The sequence below is a fragment of the Pongo pygmaeus genome, chromosome 6 (assembly GCF_028885625.2).
Source record: "Pongo pygmaeus isolate AG05252 chromosome 6, NHGRI_mPonPyg2-v2.0_pri, whole genome shotgun sequence".
NCBI classification, from domain to species: domain Eukaryota; kingdom Metazoa; phylum Chordata; class Mammalia; order Primates; family Hominidae; genus Pongo; species Pongo pygmaeus.
Genome location: NC_072379.2, coordinates 116,504,989 through 116,520,458, shown reverse-complemented (window position 1 = coordinate 116,520,458; position 15,470 = coordinate 116,504,989). Strand labels below are relative to the sequence as shown.

The 15,470-nt window shown below is 37.3% G+C and overlaps 1 protein-coding gene across 4 annotated transcripts in view; it reads left to right on the top strand.

Moving 5' to 3' along the window:
• Nucleotides 1–15,470, top strand: part of CTTNBP2 (cortactin binding protein 2) — a 175,017-nt gene that overhangs the window by 85,417 nt on the left and 74,130 nt on the right. For 2 of the 4 annotated variants that reach the window (XM_054496022.2, XM_063667792.1), the window contains exons 4-7: nt 753–2,406; nt 9,076–9,279; nt 10,569–10,668; nt 13,049–13,199. In XM_054496022.2, the coding sequence (XP_054351997.1) occupies nt 753–2,406; nt 9,076–9,279; nt 10,569–10,668; nt 13,049–13,199 (2,109 nt within the window). Of the gene's footprint in view, nt 1–752; nt 2,407–7,083; nt 7,124–9,075; nt 9,280–10,568; nt 10,669–13,048; nt 13,200–15,470 lie in introns of those variants that run through there. The other 2 variants (XM_054496024.2, XM_054496025.2) reach the window with 2 other exon arrangements.

Genomic DNA, 15,470 nt, shown 5'->3' with positions numbered 1-15,470 from the left:
TGGTTGGAATCCCATGCAGAGAGAACAGCAAGGACAAAGACCCCGAGGCAGGACCGTGTTTAGGAAACTCCGGGCATCCAGTGAAGCTAAGGGAGTAAGCAGGATCAAAGTAGGAGACAAGGTCAGGCTCCAGGTTCACTGACACCAAATGTAGTTCTAATAAGATCGTTCTTTAGCTCTTCAGAGTTTTCAGAGAACTTTCTTTCATATATAATTTTATATGATTTCCACAACAACTCATCATAGGAAGCTCAAAGAAGTTACATTGCTGAGATAGGTAATACAATTAGCAAACATGGGGGCTTAGAATTTAACTGACGTCCTCGGTTTTCAGTACTTTTCATGATACTTTACCTCAGAGATTAATAATTTTAAAGCATTAAACCTTTTTAAAAAATGTCACCAATTCCATCACAGAGCTGTGTTTTTGCAAAAATAGACCTTTCTGACCCCTGTGCTGTGATTTAAAGCATCTGGTTATTGTTCTCCTTTTCTGTAGTTAACTTCAATAGACTTTAAAAATTCTCTATTGTTGTAATTTAGATGTCTTTATAAAGCCATTTACGTCTATTTTCTCATTTTAGTGGGTCTTTAAAATATTTCTTATCACAACACTTTTTGAAAATGCAGCGTTTTTGCTAACCCGAATTATGTAATTGTTAGAAAATTAATAAAAGTCTCACAAACAGCATTTCCTTGGTGAAAAGAAAATTATGTATATTAATCAGGGTTTTCCTGTGAATTTCTTTCAGCTGGAAATGGAGAAGCTTCAGCTACAAGCCCTTGAGCAAGAGCACAAGAAGCTGGCTGCCCGCCTTGAGGAAGAGCGCGGCAAGAACAAGCAGGTGGTCCTGATGCTCGTCAAAGAGTGCAAGCAGCTCTCAGGCAAAGTCATAGAGGAGGCCCAGAAGCTCGAAGATGTAATGGCCAAACTGGAAGAGGAAAAGAAAAAGACGAATGAATTAGAAGAGGAACTCTCCACTGAGAAACGAAGAAGCACAGAAATGGAAGCTCAGATGGAAAAACAACTCTCTGAGTTTGACACCGAGCGGGAACAGCTTCGTGCCAAGTTGAACCGGGAAGAAGCACACACCACTGACCTCAAAGAGGAGATAGACAAGATGAAGAAAATGATTGAGCAACTGAAAAGGGGAAGTGACAGCAAACCAAGCCTCTCTCTTCCACGGAAGACAAAAGATAGGCGTTTGGTTTCCATATCTGTGGGAACAGAAGGAACTGTGACAAGGTCTGTCGCATGCCAGACAGACCTAGTGACAGAAAGTGCTGACTACATGAAAAAGTTGCCTTTAACCATGCCTGTAAAACCTTCCACAGGGAGTCCCCTAGTTTCTGCAAATGCAAAAGGGAGCGAGTGCACCAGTGCCACTATGGCCAGACCAGGTATTGACAGGCAGGCTTCCCATGGTGACTTGATTGGCGCTTCTGTACCCGCTTTCCCACCTCCAAGTGCAAACAAAATTGAGGAAAATGGACCAAGCACTGGCTCAACACCAGATCCAACCAGTAGCACACCCCCACTTCCCAGTAACGCTGCCCCTCCCACCGCTCAAACACCAGGCATAGCTCCTCAGAACTCGCAAGCTCCACCTATGCACAGTTTACATTCACCATGTGCCAACACCTCTTTGCATCCAGGTCTAAACCCACGAATCCAAGCAGCTAGATTTAGATTTCAGGGCAATGCTAATGACCCAGACCAAAATGGAAATACTACCCAAAGTCCTCCGTCAAGAGATGTCTCGCCTACAAGTCGTGACAACCTAGTGGCCAAACAACTAGCTCGGAATACTGTGACCCAAGCACTGTCAAGATTTACAAGCCCTCAAGCAGGTGCTCCCTCAAGGCCTGGAGTGCCCCCAACAGGGGATGTTGGCACCCACCCTCCAGTTGGTCGGACCAGTTTAAAGACTCATGGTGTAGCACGAGTTGACAGAGGAAATCCTCCTCCTATCCCTCCAAAAAAGCCAGGGCTCTCCCAAACTCCTTCTCCACCACACCCCCAACTCAAGGTTATTATAGACAGCAGCAGGGCCTCGAACACAGGGGCCAAAGTTGATAACAAAACTGTGGCTTCGCCTCCTTCCAGTTTGCCACAAGGGAACAGGGTGATCAATGAGGAGAACCTTCCTAAGTCATCCTCCCCTCAGCTGCCACCAAAACCATCCATAGATTTAACTGTGGCACCTGCAGGCTGTGCCGTTTCAGCCCTGGCCACGTCTCAGGTGGGTGCCTGGCCTGCTGCAACCCCCGGACTGAACCAACCTGCATGTTCAGACAGTTCCCTTGTCATTCCTACCACCATTGCCTTTTGCTCTTCCATAAACCCCGTTAGTGCCTCATCCTGTAGACCAGGTGCCTCAGACAGCCTCCTGGTAACAGCATCAGGTAAAGGGATTGAAATGTTATACCCTTTTTAAAGAATATGGCCTCTCTTCTCCTTGCCTTGATTTTCTTCACATTGCCTTGAAACTTTTTTTTAAATTTGATGCTTCCCCCCACCCCCATTTCTTTTCTTTCTCTCTTTTTTTCTATTTTTTTTAAAGGCTCCAGGGTATGGTGATTCATCTTGCTATATGAATTGCGATTTCGCTGTGCTAAGTGCTTTCTTCATTTAAAATAACCTGAAAGTAGTGGCTTAAAGCACATGGAGACCATTAATTTAGAGAGACTAAAATATTTACATGGGAGAAAAGAGTATTCCTTCTTATTAAATATTTATCTCGCAAGACCTCAATGGGTCATCATCAGACAGTACGTGTTTAATTCTGTTCCTTCTGAGATGACATTTTTAAAGGCCTTTCAAGTAATTATTAACACTATGTTGGATTACCAAATTGACTAGATTTGTTCTGTAATTGGTATATTTTAAGTTCTAATATCAGTTTGGTGTTTTGGGTTTTTTTTTTTTACCTTCAGAAATGGAGTGTGAATATTTATAAATCTGTTCTAAGTTTAGTTTATTTCAAAAGCCATGTACCCTGTTTAGTGCTGCCGTCTTCCAACACTCGGGCACAGATGGTTAACATAGCATGTGGGCTATGTCACAGAAGGTTTCCACTGCAGGTGTGGCTTATGAAGTCACTGAATCTGGGACTCTTGAACAAAGAAGAGGTGGATTTTTCCCTTTTGTTATACAGTGCTAGAGAAAGCATTGCTTTTTATTGACATGACTGGATTAGTTATTTACTAAGCAAATGTGGCTCTAAAGTAATGTTACCAAAAATACATAATTGTAAATGACAGAGACTAGATTCCAAACACATCTGACTAACTGCAAAGTCCTTGCTGTTTTCAGTTCCCAATTTTACCCCTCAAAATGTGGATGACAAAGTTCTGTTGACGCTTTGGAGAAGTCTCTCCTACTGGGATCTTAGTGGTTGGTGGAGATTGTTGGTTCTAATGGGAAAGAACTTTTATAATTACAGGAAGGTTTGAATAGTTGTTTAATACTTTGAGGCGAGAGAGAGAAAAGCAAATAGCATCATATTTGCTAATTATCAGGTGATGACAGCAGTACACTGGGATTTATTTGTCCAATTATAAGCTATCAACTTGAAATTGAGGTCTTTGAGAGGCTTTATCCAAATAGGGAATTGGAAGCAGCATGGACTTTGAAGTTAGATCTATGTTGAAATCTAGTCTCTGCCATTTACAATTGTGCATTTTTGGTGACTTCTTGTGCTACTCATATGGGGGAGGGTGGCTGTTAGGAGGATCAGATCCTATAACCTGTCAGCTTGGTATTGAGCTTAGAATAGCATGAGTAATCAGTAAATAGAGGTGATATTACTGTTTCAGTGATATTGTTGCTTACAGTATTTTTGAGAATTTGCTATGGAATTGACTTTAGTATTATTTTGAGATGTCTTTACAGGCATTCAGCATTCTATATTTTTGATCCAAAATGGTATTATACTGAGTTGAACAGCTCTTCTCGTGGCCTAAAATAATTTTGGCTGTTTCTTACAAATTAAATCCACCCTCAGAGAGGAATTTTGCTACTCAGGAGAATAGACAATGTACTATAAGATCTTTGGGCAGTCACAAAACACAAGTTCCAGAAATGCGTGGAGCAGTGGCAGTGCTATTGCCATAAATGCATAGACTGTAAAGTAGAAAACACTTCCTAGGATATAGAAGTTTTGTCACTTAAAAGAAATACAAAGCCATCTTTACTTTGAGACCTTGAGGCTTTGCCACTTGTTGTCTTGGTCATTACTGTGGTCCTGGGTTTAGCTGCACGTGCCCTTTGGTTTCGGCAGAGAAGCTTTAAAACCAGGATCTATGACTGAGGAACATTTTGTCAACAGGACTGAAAAGTTAACGGATTAAAATCTGTTAACTTTTAAAGACAGAGATTTACTGATCTATTATCTATTCACCAGGATGTACTGCCCTAGGATTCAGTAAAATTTTAGATAAAAGAGCTATAACTCCTCTGAAAAATGCCCTTCACTTATGTCTGGAGAGCAAAAGACAATATAGACCAGAAACCAAAAAAATACCAGCCACTGAAGATACGGAAAACTGATTCCTTATTTTCTACTCTCTGACTTTTGCAATTTTGCCAAAGTATTTTATTTATTTATTCCTCTCAGAACTTCTGAGTTACTTTTGGTAGAATAACCAGTTTCTATGTCATTTGCTTATAAGATGTGGCTTATTAAGGGAGAATGGAGGCACTGGAGGCCTTGAGTCATTCAGCAAGTGTTTACTGAGCACCTAGACTGGGAAATGGAAGTGTGATTACACTTACACAATGGGGGTGTACAACTCTACAACTCAACTATAAATGTAGTTCAGCTGATCTTTCCAAATAAGATAGAGGATTTCAACTCTGTTTTGCATTTAGATTGCCCCTATTTTCGCCACTATGACCATTGCAACTAAGAAACACCAGAGCTGCCTCCACCCTGCTTACTAACCTGTCTGTGCCTGGTTGAGCTTGTGCCTCTCCAGGTCATGAGCCCTTTGAAGGGGATTAACCTTCCAAACAGCCACTGATTCCATTGTGATTGCCCAAAGCAAGGCACAGGGACAACACACATCTGTCAAATACCTGGCAGGTGTCTCTTCCAATTTCAGTGATCAAACAAGCACTGAACTAAGTATAGTAAGGCAGGATTAGTCCATTTCTGCTCCTTTCTAAGTATCACCCTAGAGAGCTAATTCCCTCTGAGCCATTAGCTTTTTCATTTAAAAACAAAAGCATTGCTGGCTGCAGTGCTCATACCTGTAATCCAAGCACACTGGGAGGCCGAGGCAGGAGAATCACTTGTGCCCAGGCGTTCAAGACCAGCCGGGGCAACATGGCAAAATCCCGTCTTTACAAAAAATATAAAAATCAGCTGGGCATGGTAGTGTGTGCCTGTGGTCCCAGCTACTCAGGAGGCTGAAGTGGGAAGATCAGTTGAATTCGGGAAGTCAAGGCTACAGTGGGCCATAATCATGCCACTGTGCACCAGCCTGGGTGACACAGTGAGACCATGTCTCAAAACATTGAACCAAAATTATATAATAATATCCCCAAACAAAAAAAGATTTAAATTTGCCTGATAAATTTTCAAACTACCTCTCCCTCCTTGGAGAACTACTGGCCCATGATCTTTCCAACTCTAGAATCCTGTTTTTCCATGTCAGCTTCTATCTATAAAAATTATGACTAAGTTACAACCCTAAGGAAAATTGGAATGACAGAAGTTACCCTTTTAATGAATTGTAGTATAAATTACCCAAACTCTATTTGGCAACCTTTATAGCCAAATGTTAAATTTTTTAATAACATTCTTAATTCTAAATGAACTAGAATTTCTTGTTCCTCCTGAACTTGCCAAATAAACACATTTCAAATGTTAGATGAACAGAAGCCTAAAACAGAAATCACTCCAGGCAACTGAGTTTCCATACCCTTGGAAATTGTTTTTTCTGTTTTTTCTTTTTTTTTATTTGATACATTTGATTTAATTTGGTTTACACCTTTTCCCTATTGAAACATATCTTTTAAAAATTATCCTCCATGTATGATTGGCTTAAAGGCTAAATCAGAAAACAAGAATGATCTGGGCTATGACATTAACCTTCTCCACCCTCTGAAGCTGATGCCGGAAGCTGTTCTCACTCCTTCCCTCTGCCATTGCATGTCCAGTCATTCCCTTCCTCCTGGCATGTTGTGCAGGATGCTTACCTTACTAATGTTTGCGTATGACACTGCAAAACTGATTGACCTTTTGCTAACATCATTAGAGTAGCTGTATGAATACCGATCTGTTCTGTCTTAACCACTATTTAACCTCTTAACTAAGAATTACCATTTTTATCATTGTCAGGAATTTCAGATGAACAGTATAGTCTCATGATGAAGTCCTATTTTTCCCATATTTAGGCAGGATTTATTAAAATAAGCTTGTCTATGCTAGACAACATTGGAAACATTAGTGAAGATATAAAACGTATTTACAGTTTTAAAATACTTGGTATTTATAAAGCATTTTTCTTTTGCAAAGATTTTAAAAATATATTGCAGACATCTAAAAAAATAAGGCAACTGATATATCTTCTGTAGTTCTGATTATGAAGACCCTTGAGTGGTCTAAAGATTGAAAATGAATTGGAAAAAAAAACTGTCTTTCAGATAACTTATTAAAAATAGGGTTTCCCAGGAAATTACAGCTGCAATTGAATATTTCTATATAAGGCAGTTGAAAAATATATTTAAACTGTCTCCTCCCCCCAAAAGCCTAGATTTATGGTGAAAAAAGAAAAATGTAAACAAAACCCAAAAGAATAGCAAACCATTTACATATATTGGTATTCATAAATGAATATCAACAACCAAGACCCCTTGGATGAGATCTAAAGAGAGAATGAAAGAGAGGCTGAGTATGAGCCCCATTCCCTCCTGTTCCACAGAGGACTGTAGTGTGATGCTTTCATATTGCCTGTGTTTGCTTTGCAGTCGAGGTTTTATGCCTTCGTGTTTATAATTTCTCTGTTTATCCATTTCTAATAAGTACTGATTTAATTTTTGTGGGCCTGTTTTTTGTTTGTTTGTTTGTTTTTAAGAAAATACAAAAGGTAAAATGTACCAGAGAGGAGCCTTCTTGTAAGTATGAAGTAAAAATACTACTTTTGTAAGAAGAGCTAATGAGTATCAGTAGGAAAATATCATAAAGTTTAGATAAATATTGAATTTTATTAGCATTTTAATTTTGTATGTCACTACATGTAATCCTAATAGGATGAAAAACAATAAATTATTCATAGACCCAAATAATTGATTATAAAGATATAATATCCAGCTTTTTATTAGCAGTGTAGTTTCATTTGTATAATTGGCTTTGTTTTGCCTTTTTAATAAAGAATTTTTTAAATACTAAGTTCCTTTGATATGTACTTTTAAAATATTAAGATAATTTAAGGCAAGTAATTTAGGATTTAATCATAAGAATTGAGTATTACATATGTATTAATATGACTCTCATATGCCTAGAATAATTATGCTGATACCAATGTACAGAGAGTATAAAACATCAATCTGTTGTATCTTACTAAAGGGATATTACCACATATCGTAATCAGGTGGCCATTCTGCCTTTTATTCCACTGCTAAGAAAGGACATGCAGGTAAATATGGCGAGATCTTATCTCATCATGCCACACACTTGCAAAAGGATGTAAAGTCAAAAGCCCATGTGACCATTGTTATGAACAGAAGGTTCAATATGGTTTTAATTTTCTTTTACGGGTGGTAGTGGATAGTTATAAAACATTTTAAAAATCCAAATGGTATAGTTCCTTAACATAAAATTTTACTGCAGCTAGTAAAAAGTAATCTTTGTTTTATGCACAGTGAGGTGTATTGTGCATATAGAAATTCAGGGTCTAGTCATTGTGAAGCACTATTTAGAATAAAGCCCTCCATCTGTAATCACTTTGGTCAGGACAAAATAGTCCTAATTGGTCTGTGAAAGTGTGCCCTTAGGGATGAATATATGTACATATGCACAACGATGTTACAGGTATTAGAACCCTATAAGGAAAAAGAGGAAAATGTCTTATTTTGAAAATTCACTGTATTTAAGTCTAAAATACACAAATACCTATATGTCACATTGAATGAACATTTTTTACTTTACTGTTTTTACAGCCTTTTGATCAAGGAAGAATTCAGAAAATTTTTCATGCTATATGCAGCCGAATTCACACACTTAACAGACTCTCTTCTAAAGCTGCTAAATACTGATGAGAAATATCTAACTATGATAACTCATTGTTTTTGTTAAAATTGTATAGTTGAGTGTCCTGTTTTGTTGGCTGATTAAAAGTTTGTTAGGCATTTTGTAAAGGTGGCCAGATGATACAGTCTTCACAATTGTATATTGAATATTTGTGCTGGTGAACTCTATATATATATATATATATATATCCAGTTATATATGTTATATTTTATTATCTCTTAATACTGAATAGCAGTTGGCCTCCATTATTTCTATTCCCAAATAAGGGAATTCAAGGAATATAAATAGACTCTTTGGTCCATCTTAATGGTTTACATAAAATTTGTAATTAAACATTTTAGAAACCTTGTTGAAAAAGAAAAATCTGTTACAATTATTTCTCTTATACCTAAAAATGTCAGTTTACTTTTCCAGATTAATATTGAATTAGAGGAAAACTTTACCTTGTAAAACCTTTACATTTTAAAATTCAAATTGTTTTAAAATCCTGAAGAGGAATCTGAACTTTTAAAATGAGACAGCCATCTTAAGTTTTCCTAAAACCAATCACCACTTTAACACTTACCTGTGCAAGACTCATGACTAAAAATAATTTTTTACCATGTATGTTGATTTAATTAGCAGCAGATGTAAGATCTGAAATAACAGTCCAGGTTCATGCTAAGTAAATATTAACAGATTGATAATGTTAGAAACCACATAATCCTGTAGGGACACATGTTCATATGTTTGTGTGTGTGTAATTCAGAAAGGAATGGGTAATATCTGTCTCTTGTCCTTGCTCCTACTCTCTAACGAGGGTCACTTTAACCTACAGGCTGGTCACCCTCCCTAACCCCTTTGCTAATGAGTGGTGGTCCTGCCCCCCTGGCTGGCAGGCCCACCCTTCTTCAGCAAGCTGCTGCCCAGGGAAATGTCACTTTATTATCAATGCTGCTTAATGAAGAAGGACTGGACATTAATTACTCCTGTGAAGATGGCCATTCTGCCTTGTATTCTGCTGCTAAGAATGGACATACAGGTAAATACGGAGAGATCTTACACCACACACTTACAAAAGGATGGAAAGTCAAAAGCCCATGTATCCATTGTAATGAGCAGGAAGTTCAATTTAGTTTTATTTTTCTTTTACAGGTGGTAATGGATAGTTTTTTTAAACATGAGATTTAAAGTTTTTATAAACATTTAAAAAATCCAAATTGTACAGTTCATTAGTGTAAAGTTTTACCAGAGCTAGTAAAAAGTAATCTTTGTTTTATGCAAAGATTAGTTTGCATTTATGGTCTGTTAGAAATACCTGATATATGAGAAAGTCTAATTATCAGAACTTTAGTGCTACATGCTACAGTGAGGGAAAGTTTTAGCAGTTAGGTAAGGTCATGGGCCTGAAATTGTTCCACAGTTGGAACAATTTATAGTTATTTGAATGTCTTAAAAGAACCGAGAAGTTGTGTAACTATAAATGGTATATCGATGAAGACTGGGAATTATTCTTGTTCTTTAAAATGCAAATCCTGTAGTCAAATATACCAAAACATATGGGAATGCAGAAAAAGAGAGGATTTGACCGCAAATGCAAAGTCAGATAGCATTGCATATGGAAGCCCATATGATTGTCGATTAATTCAGATAAATGGAGGATTCCAGTGACCTCAGAGAGCCCGTTATTTTTAAAGTATTCTAGAATTCTTCATAATCACTATGGAGATTTTCTTCAATATAGAAGAAGTAAATCTAGTAAGTAACATGAGGAATGTGACATCTAGGTGTTATTTATTCCTGAGTTAGGTGACTTTCGATGGGCTGTCCTTTAGCCTCATTCATGGAGTTAAGTGTAGGATGCCCACCATCCAAAAGCAGTTTAAAGATTAAAAACATCATAAAGTAATAATTTATTTAAATACAAAGAATGGTATTTCAGTTTGGTAAATGAATTTGGTTCTCCATCCAGGAACATTATTTTCTGGGATAGACTGTTGGAAAGATCTGATAAAGCATTTTCTGGCACATGACATTTTTTTTACTCAGCAGCAACTCTTCCCAAAATGCACACGCGCATGGGCACATGCGCATGCACACACACACACACACACATCTTAGTGAGTCTGGGGTACTATAATCTTTGGGAAAATAGGCTGCTTTTCCTGTAAAATAGTCTACAGAGTCTCAGGTCTGCCACGATGGAATTGTGAGATGAACTGTGCAGGGGAGAGTCCCTTTGGGTTTAGAATCTATCTACAGCTTGTATAGAGTTTGGCACATCATAACTCCAAATGGGGAATTTACATGGCTTTCTATTAAAATCCATAGACTGTGTGAGATTGCTGCTGAGTGCAGAAGCCCAAGTCAATGCTGCTGATAAAAATGGCTTCACACCCTTGTGTGCTGCAGCTGCTCAGGGACATTTCGAGTAAGTTGCTCTTAATTCTTTTTTTCCCACCATCAAAGGAGCCTCTTTTTATAATTTGCACGTGTATTTTAGTTCCGGCTGAATGTGTAAACTAGTGCTTAAAATCACTGGCAAATAAATTCACTAAATATATTTGAGGATTTAAATGCAAACTAGGATTCTAAATTTGCTCTTAATAATAGTTAATGTTTGAGGGAAGTGAAGAAGAGAACTGGGCTGTGTCCCAACTGAATGTGAATGAACTTTCTTTGGAAGATCATCTATGGCATGTCAACACATATGTCATGAGATAAAGGACTGTTGAGAAGTTTGTTGTTCACTGTTTTACACCATTCCAACCTCCCAAAAGATTTTTTACTTATGATGTCACTAAAAGTAGAACATAGAATTATATTGGTTGTAATAATCTAAATTTCCTGGTGGTTTGTTGTTCACTGTTTTACACCATTCCAACCTCCCAAAAGATTTTTTACTTATGATGTCACTAAAAGTAGAACATAGAATTATATTGGTTGTAATAATCTAAATTTCCTGGTGGTAATATATTCTAATTATTCATCTTGTTTTACCATTTAAAACAAAATTGAAGCATGAATTTTACATACTGAAAGTAGTTTGAGCATTAAGCTAAAGAGACCCTATTAATTAAAACATACCTAACTTTAGCAATGATTTCTTCAGTAGCTTACTAAGTCAGTTAGATATAGGCATGACTTTTTAACATTAAAAGTCATATTTTAACTTAAAAAAATAGAAAATAGCTAAGTTGCTTTCTCTGCCTATGCTGAAATGGCAGGTTGTGGGAAACGCAAGTTGCTTTTAACTTTTTAATCTAACTGTCCCGATAGGAATGTTGTTTAACAAATTCCAGAATTATTGAAATATGGGTTTTTAAGGTTGACTCCATGTTATTAATCATAAATATAATTTTTTTAAAATTCAAAATGAATTATTTATGTATAGCATGATTTACTTTTCTGCATATCTACCACATACCTCATTACCCTGAGTTTGTCATTGAGAACCCTAGACACTGATTTTGCTGTTACTCTTGGGACATATCCTGACTCCTTCAAAAGGAATTTCTCCTTCTGAGCTGTGCTTTTTACCTTTACTTTCACCAGGCAACCTGTAGGGCCACTTTCTTGGAGAGTATAGCAGTCACAGGAATAGAAGCATGGATAACTCTGCAAACAGGAAGGACCCTGGAGAAATCTGGGGATTGATTTTTTTCTTTGTTTCTTTTAGACGGAGTCTTGCTCTGTCGCCAGGCTGGAGTATAGTGGTGCAATCTCAGTTCACTGCAACCTCTGCCTCCTGGGTTTAAGCGATACCCCTGCCTCGGCCTCCCGAGTAGCTGGGACTACAGGTGCATGCCACCACACCCAGATAATTTTTTGTATTTTAGTAGAGACGGGTTTCACCATGTTGGCCAGAATGGTCTGGATCTCCTGACCTCGTCATCTGTCCCCCTCGGCCTGCCAAAGTGCTGGGATTACATGTGTGAGCCACCATGCCAGGCTGGATTGGTTAGTTTAAATGTGTCTGATACACATGTATATCAACATGTCACTTAATTTAAAAAAATGTATAAATCAGATACTGCAAGGGAAAACTAGGAAAAACATTCATTGGAGTGAAAATAAAAGATGAAGTGGATTGCTTCTTACTTTGATTATGATTTAGCCCTCTTTTCTAAGTTTATTCTCAACTAACTTTGCAACTTAAGCTCTACATGTTTAGCTGGTAACTAAGTGTCACAAAGTCTTGACTTTACCTCATTTCTTTCCTCCTTGATTCTCAGGACAGTGAGTTTCTGCTTAGCTATCTTTTCCTCATCAACTAGCCTGACTTCAGGAGACAGGACAACCTCTGCTGTCTTTTCTCCCCAAGGCAACCCTTTTCTCAGCCTTTCTGCTGCCTTTTATAGAGAAGGCACATGGTGCCCTGCTGTCTATGCTATTTATAATTATTTTCTCAAGTGAAAATCTCAGAATGACTCAGCAGCCTTTTTTCAATGTTCAAACTATTTTGAACCAAAATAATATATATTTATCAAGTACAGTTAAACCGTTCATCCCAGTAAGTTAAATTCTAAGGACTCTCACAAGTTGGTTATAGGGAAGTGTCATGAAGCAGGTATTAGCACTTTTCAAAATTTCATGGGAGAAATTAAATTTTATGATTAGAATATATTTTCTAGCCTTGTGAAAAAAACAGTATTCATGTAATAAGATCCATAATAATTGATATATATAAATAGAAACAATTGATGTGTATAAAGATGCAGCATTGCTTTCTTTTCTGTAATATCTTGGATAGGTGGTGCTTCAAAGGTCAAACCCAGGTTTTATGTAATTAATCCTAATCTTATGTTTAGGTGTGTAGAATTATTAATTGCATATGATGCTAACATTAATCATGCTGCTGATGGAGGACAGACACCTCTATACCTGGCCTGTAAAAATGGAAATAAAGAATGTGTTAAACTCTTGTTGGAAGCTGGAACCAATCGAAGTGTAAAAACCACAGTGAGTACCAGTCCGTTTTTTTTCCCCCTCTATATATAATTTGCAATATATTTGTAAACTCTACGACTAGAAAAACAAAATGAATTAAAATAGAGGTTGCTTTATTTTGTTTTGCTTATAGGATTTGGAAAGTGTCTGACCCTTGTTTGAATCTCTTTCCTGTTAATTAAATGTCTTTTTCATTAGCCTAACCAGTCCTTTAACCTCTGAGCCTCAGATTCATCTGTCAAACAGGAAAACAAATACCTATGCTTTGATTATTTTTAGAACTAGGGCAGACAAGGGAGGTATAATTTTTTATTCATTCAACAAATAGTAGTCTCAGATCCTGGGTTTTCTTAAGTAAAGGAGGACCAGTGGTTAATAATATAAGCAGAGATGTGGCCGGGCACAGTGGCTCACACCTGTAATCCCAGCACTTTGGGAGGCTGAGATGGGCGGATCACCTGAGGTCGGGAATTCAAGACCAGCCTGATCAACATGGAGAAACCCCGTCTCTACTGAAAATAGAAAATTAACCCAGCGTGGTGGTGCATGCCTGTAATCCCAGCTACTAGGGAGGCTGAGGCAGTAGAATCGCTTGAACCTGGGAGGCAGAGGTTGTGGTGAGCTGAGATGGCGCCGTTGCACTCCAGCCTGGGAGAAAAGAGCAAAACTCTGCCTCAAAAAATATATATGTATACATACATATATATATACACACACACATGTATGTATGTATACACACATGTATGTATACATACATGTATGTATACACACATGTATGTATACACACATGTATGTATACATATATATGCAGAGATGTAATAAGCTAGATATAAACATTTTTAATGACTCATTGCTAGAGCTTTTTTTCTTAAAAAAATTCCTATTTTTTGAAAATCTGAGAAAACAGTTTAGTTTTATATTTTTCATGTTATTTATATACATTACTTGAGAAATCTGTGGTGTTACACACATTCAGTATAAAATTCTATAGTGAAAAATGAGTTAATTTTGTATCACAGGGCTGAATGAAAAATAAGTAGTACAGCATAAAAATTAGTCACATCCTAAGTTAGAGAACATAGAAATCCATTCTCTCCAACTAGTTGCTGATGAGCTGAACAAAACCTTTAGAAGTATAGATGCTCAAAACTCCAGAGATAAACAGTGTAATTGGGAACAATTATGTCTTGTGCCTTATAATAAGAAAGTATCAAAAGAGGATAGAAAATAGAAATTTTTTTCCTCCACAAATGGTTGCATGGCCTTTGTAATATAAATCAGGAAAGGTCAAAAGCACTTATACTCTTCAGCAGTAGACTACTTGTGTAGTATAGTGTTATACTACCCAAGTAAAGGTGTCCACAACCCAGTGAAGAACACGCCTGAATGGAGCTGATTGAAGCTCCATAGTCTTGTCTTAGCCAAGTGGACTTTATTTACCTGATTGGAGCACCGTTGTCTTGTCTTAGCCAAGTAGATTTTACTGGTATGAGATACCAAACCAGAGAAAAAGCCACATTATAAGGGACAGCTTTAGCAAATGATCAGATGACTTAGCCCAAATTTAGATTGTTCATATTTATTGCCTATTTCTCTGTCTTCTACCCTATTATTTTTTTAAAGTGTACTGTAGCTTACTGAAATATGTTTAGTATAGCAGTGTGAAATACTGCATGAAAAATGTATGTCAAGGGGAAATTAAAGGTAGAAGAATAAAGCCAAAATCACCAAATCACCAAAATAAGGCCAGATTCTTTTATGAAAATTTTTCTTAAAAACTAAACAAGATGGGTGCCTGAGTAGGAGGCAGACCGATCTCTGTATAAAGATGAAGAGACTATAGATAGAACCTAGATTTTTCCCAGAATAATGCTTGTCAAACTTTAGTGTATTAGAATCTCCTGGAGGGGTCATTCAGTCAGATTGGTAGACCCCATCCCCAGAGTTTCTGATTCAGTAGATCTGAGATGAGGCTTAAGAATTTACATTTCTATAAAGTTCCCAGGTGATACTGATGCTGTTGGTCTGGGAACCACACCTGAGAATCACTGCCCTAAAAAGGACTTCTACTAATACCTCTACTCTAGCAACCAGCTAAGTGGGTAATAGAGGCTCCAAAGTAATGTATTCTAGAAAACAGACCCAATAATTTTAGTTGAAACATTTTCTAAGCTTATAATGATCAGTGTCCCTCTGCAGTCACAAAACACTCAATAGGGGCCCATAAACCTCCACTGAAATTATTTGGCTTTGTTTTTTCTTTATGTCTACCTTTTCCCTATT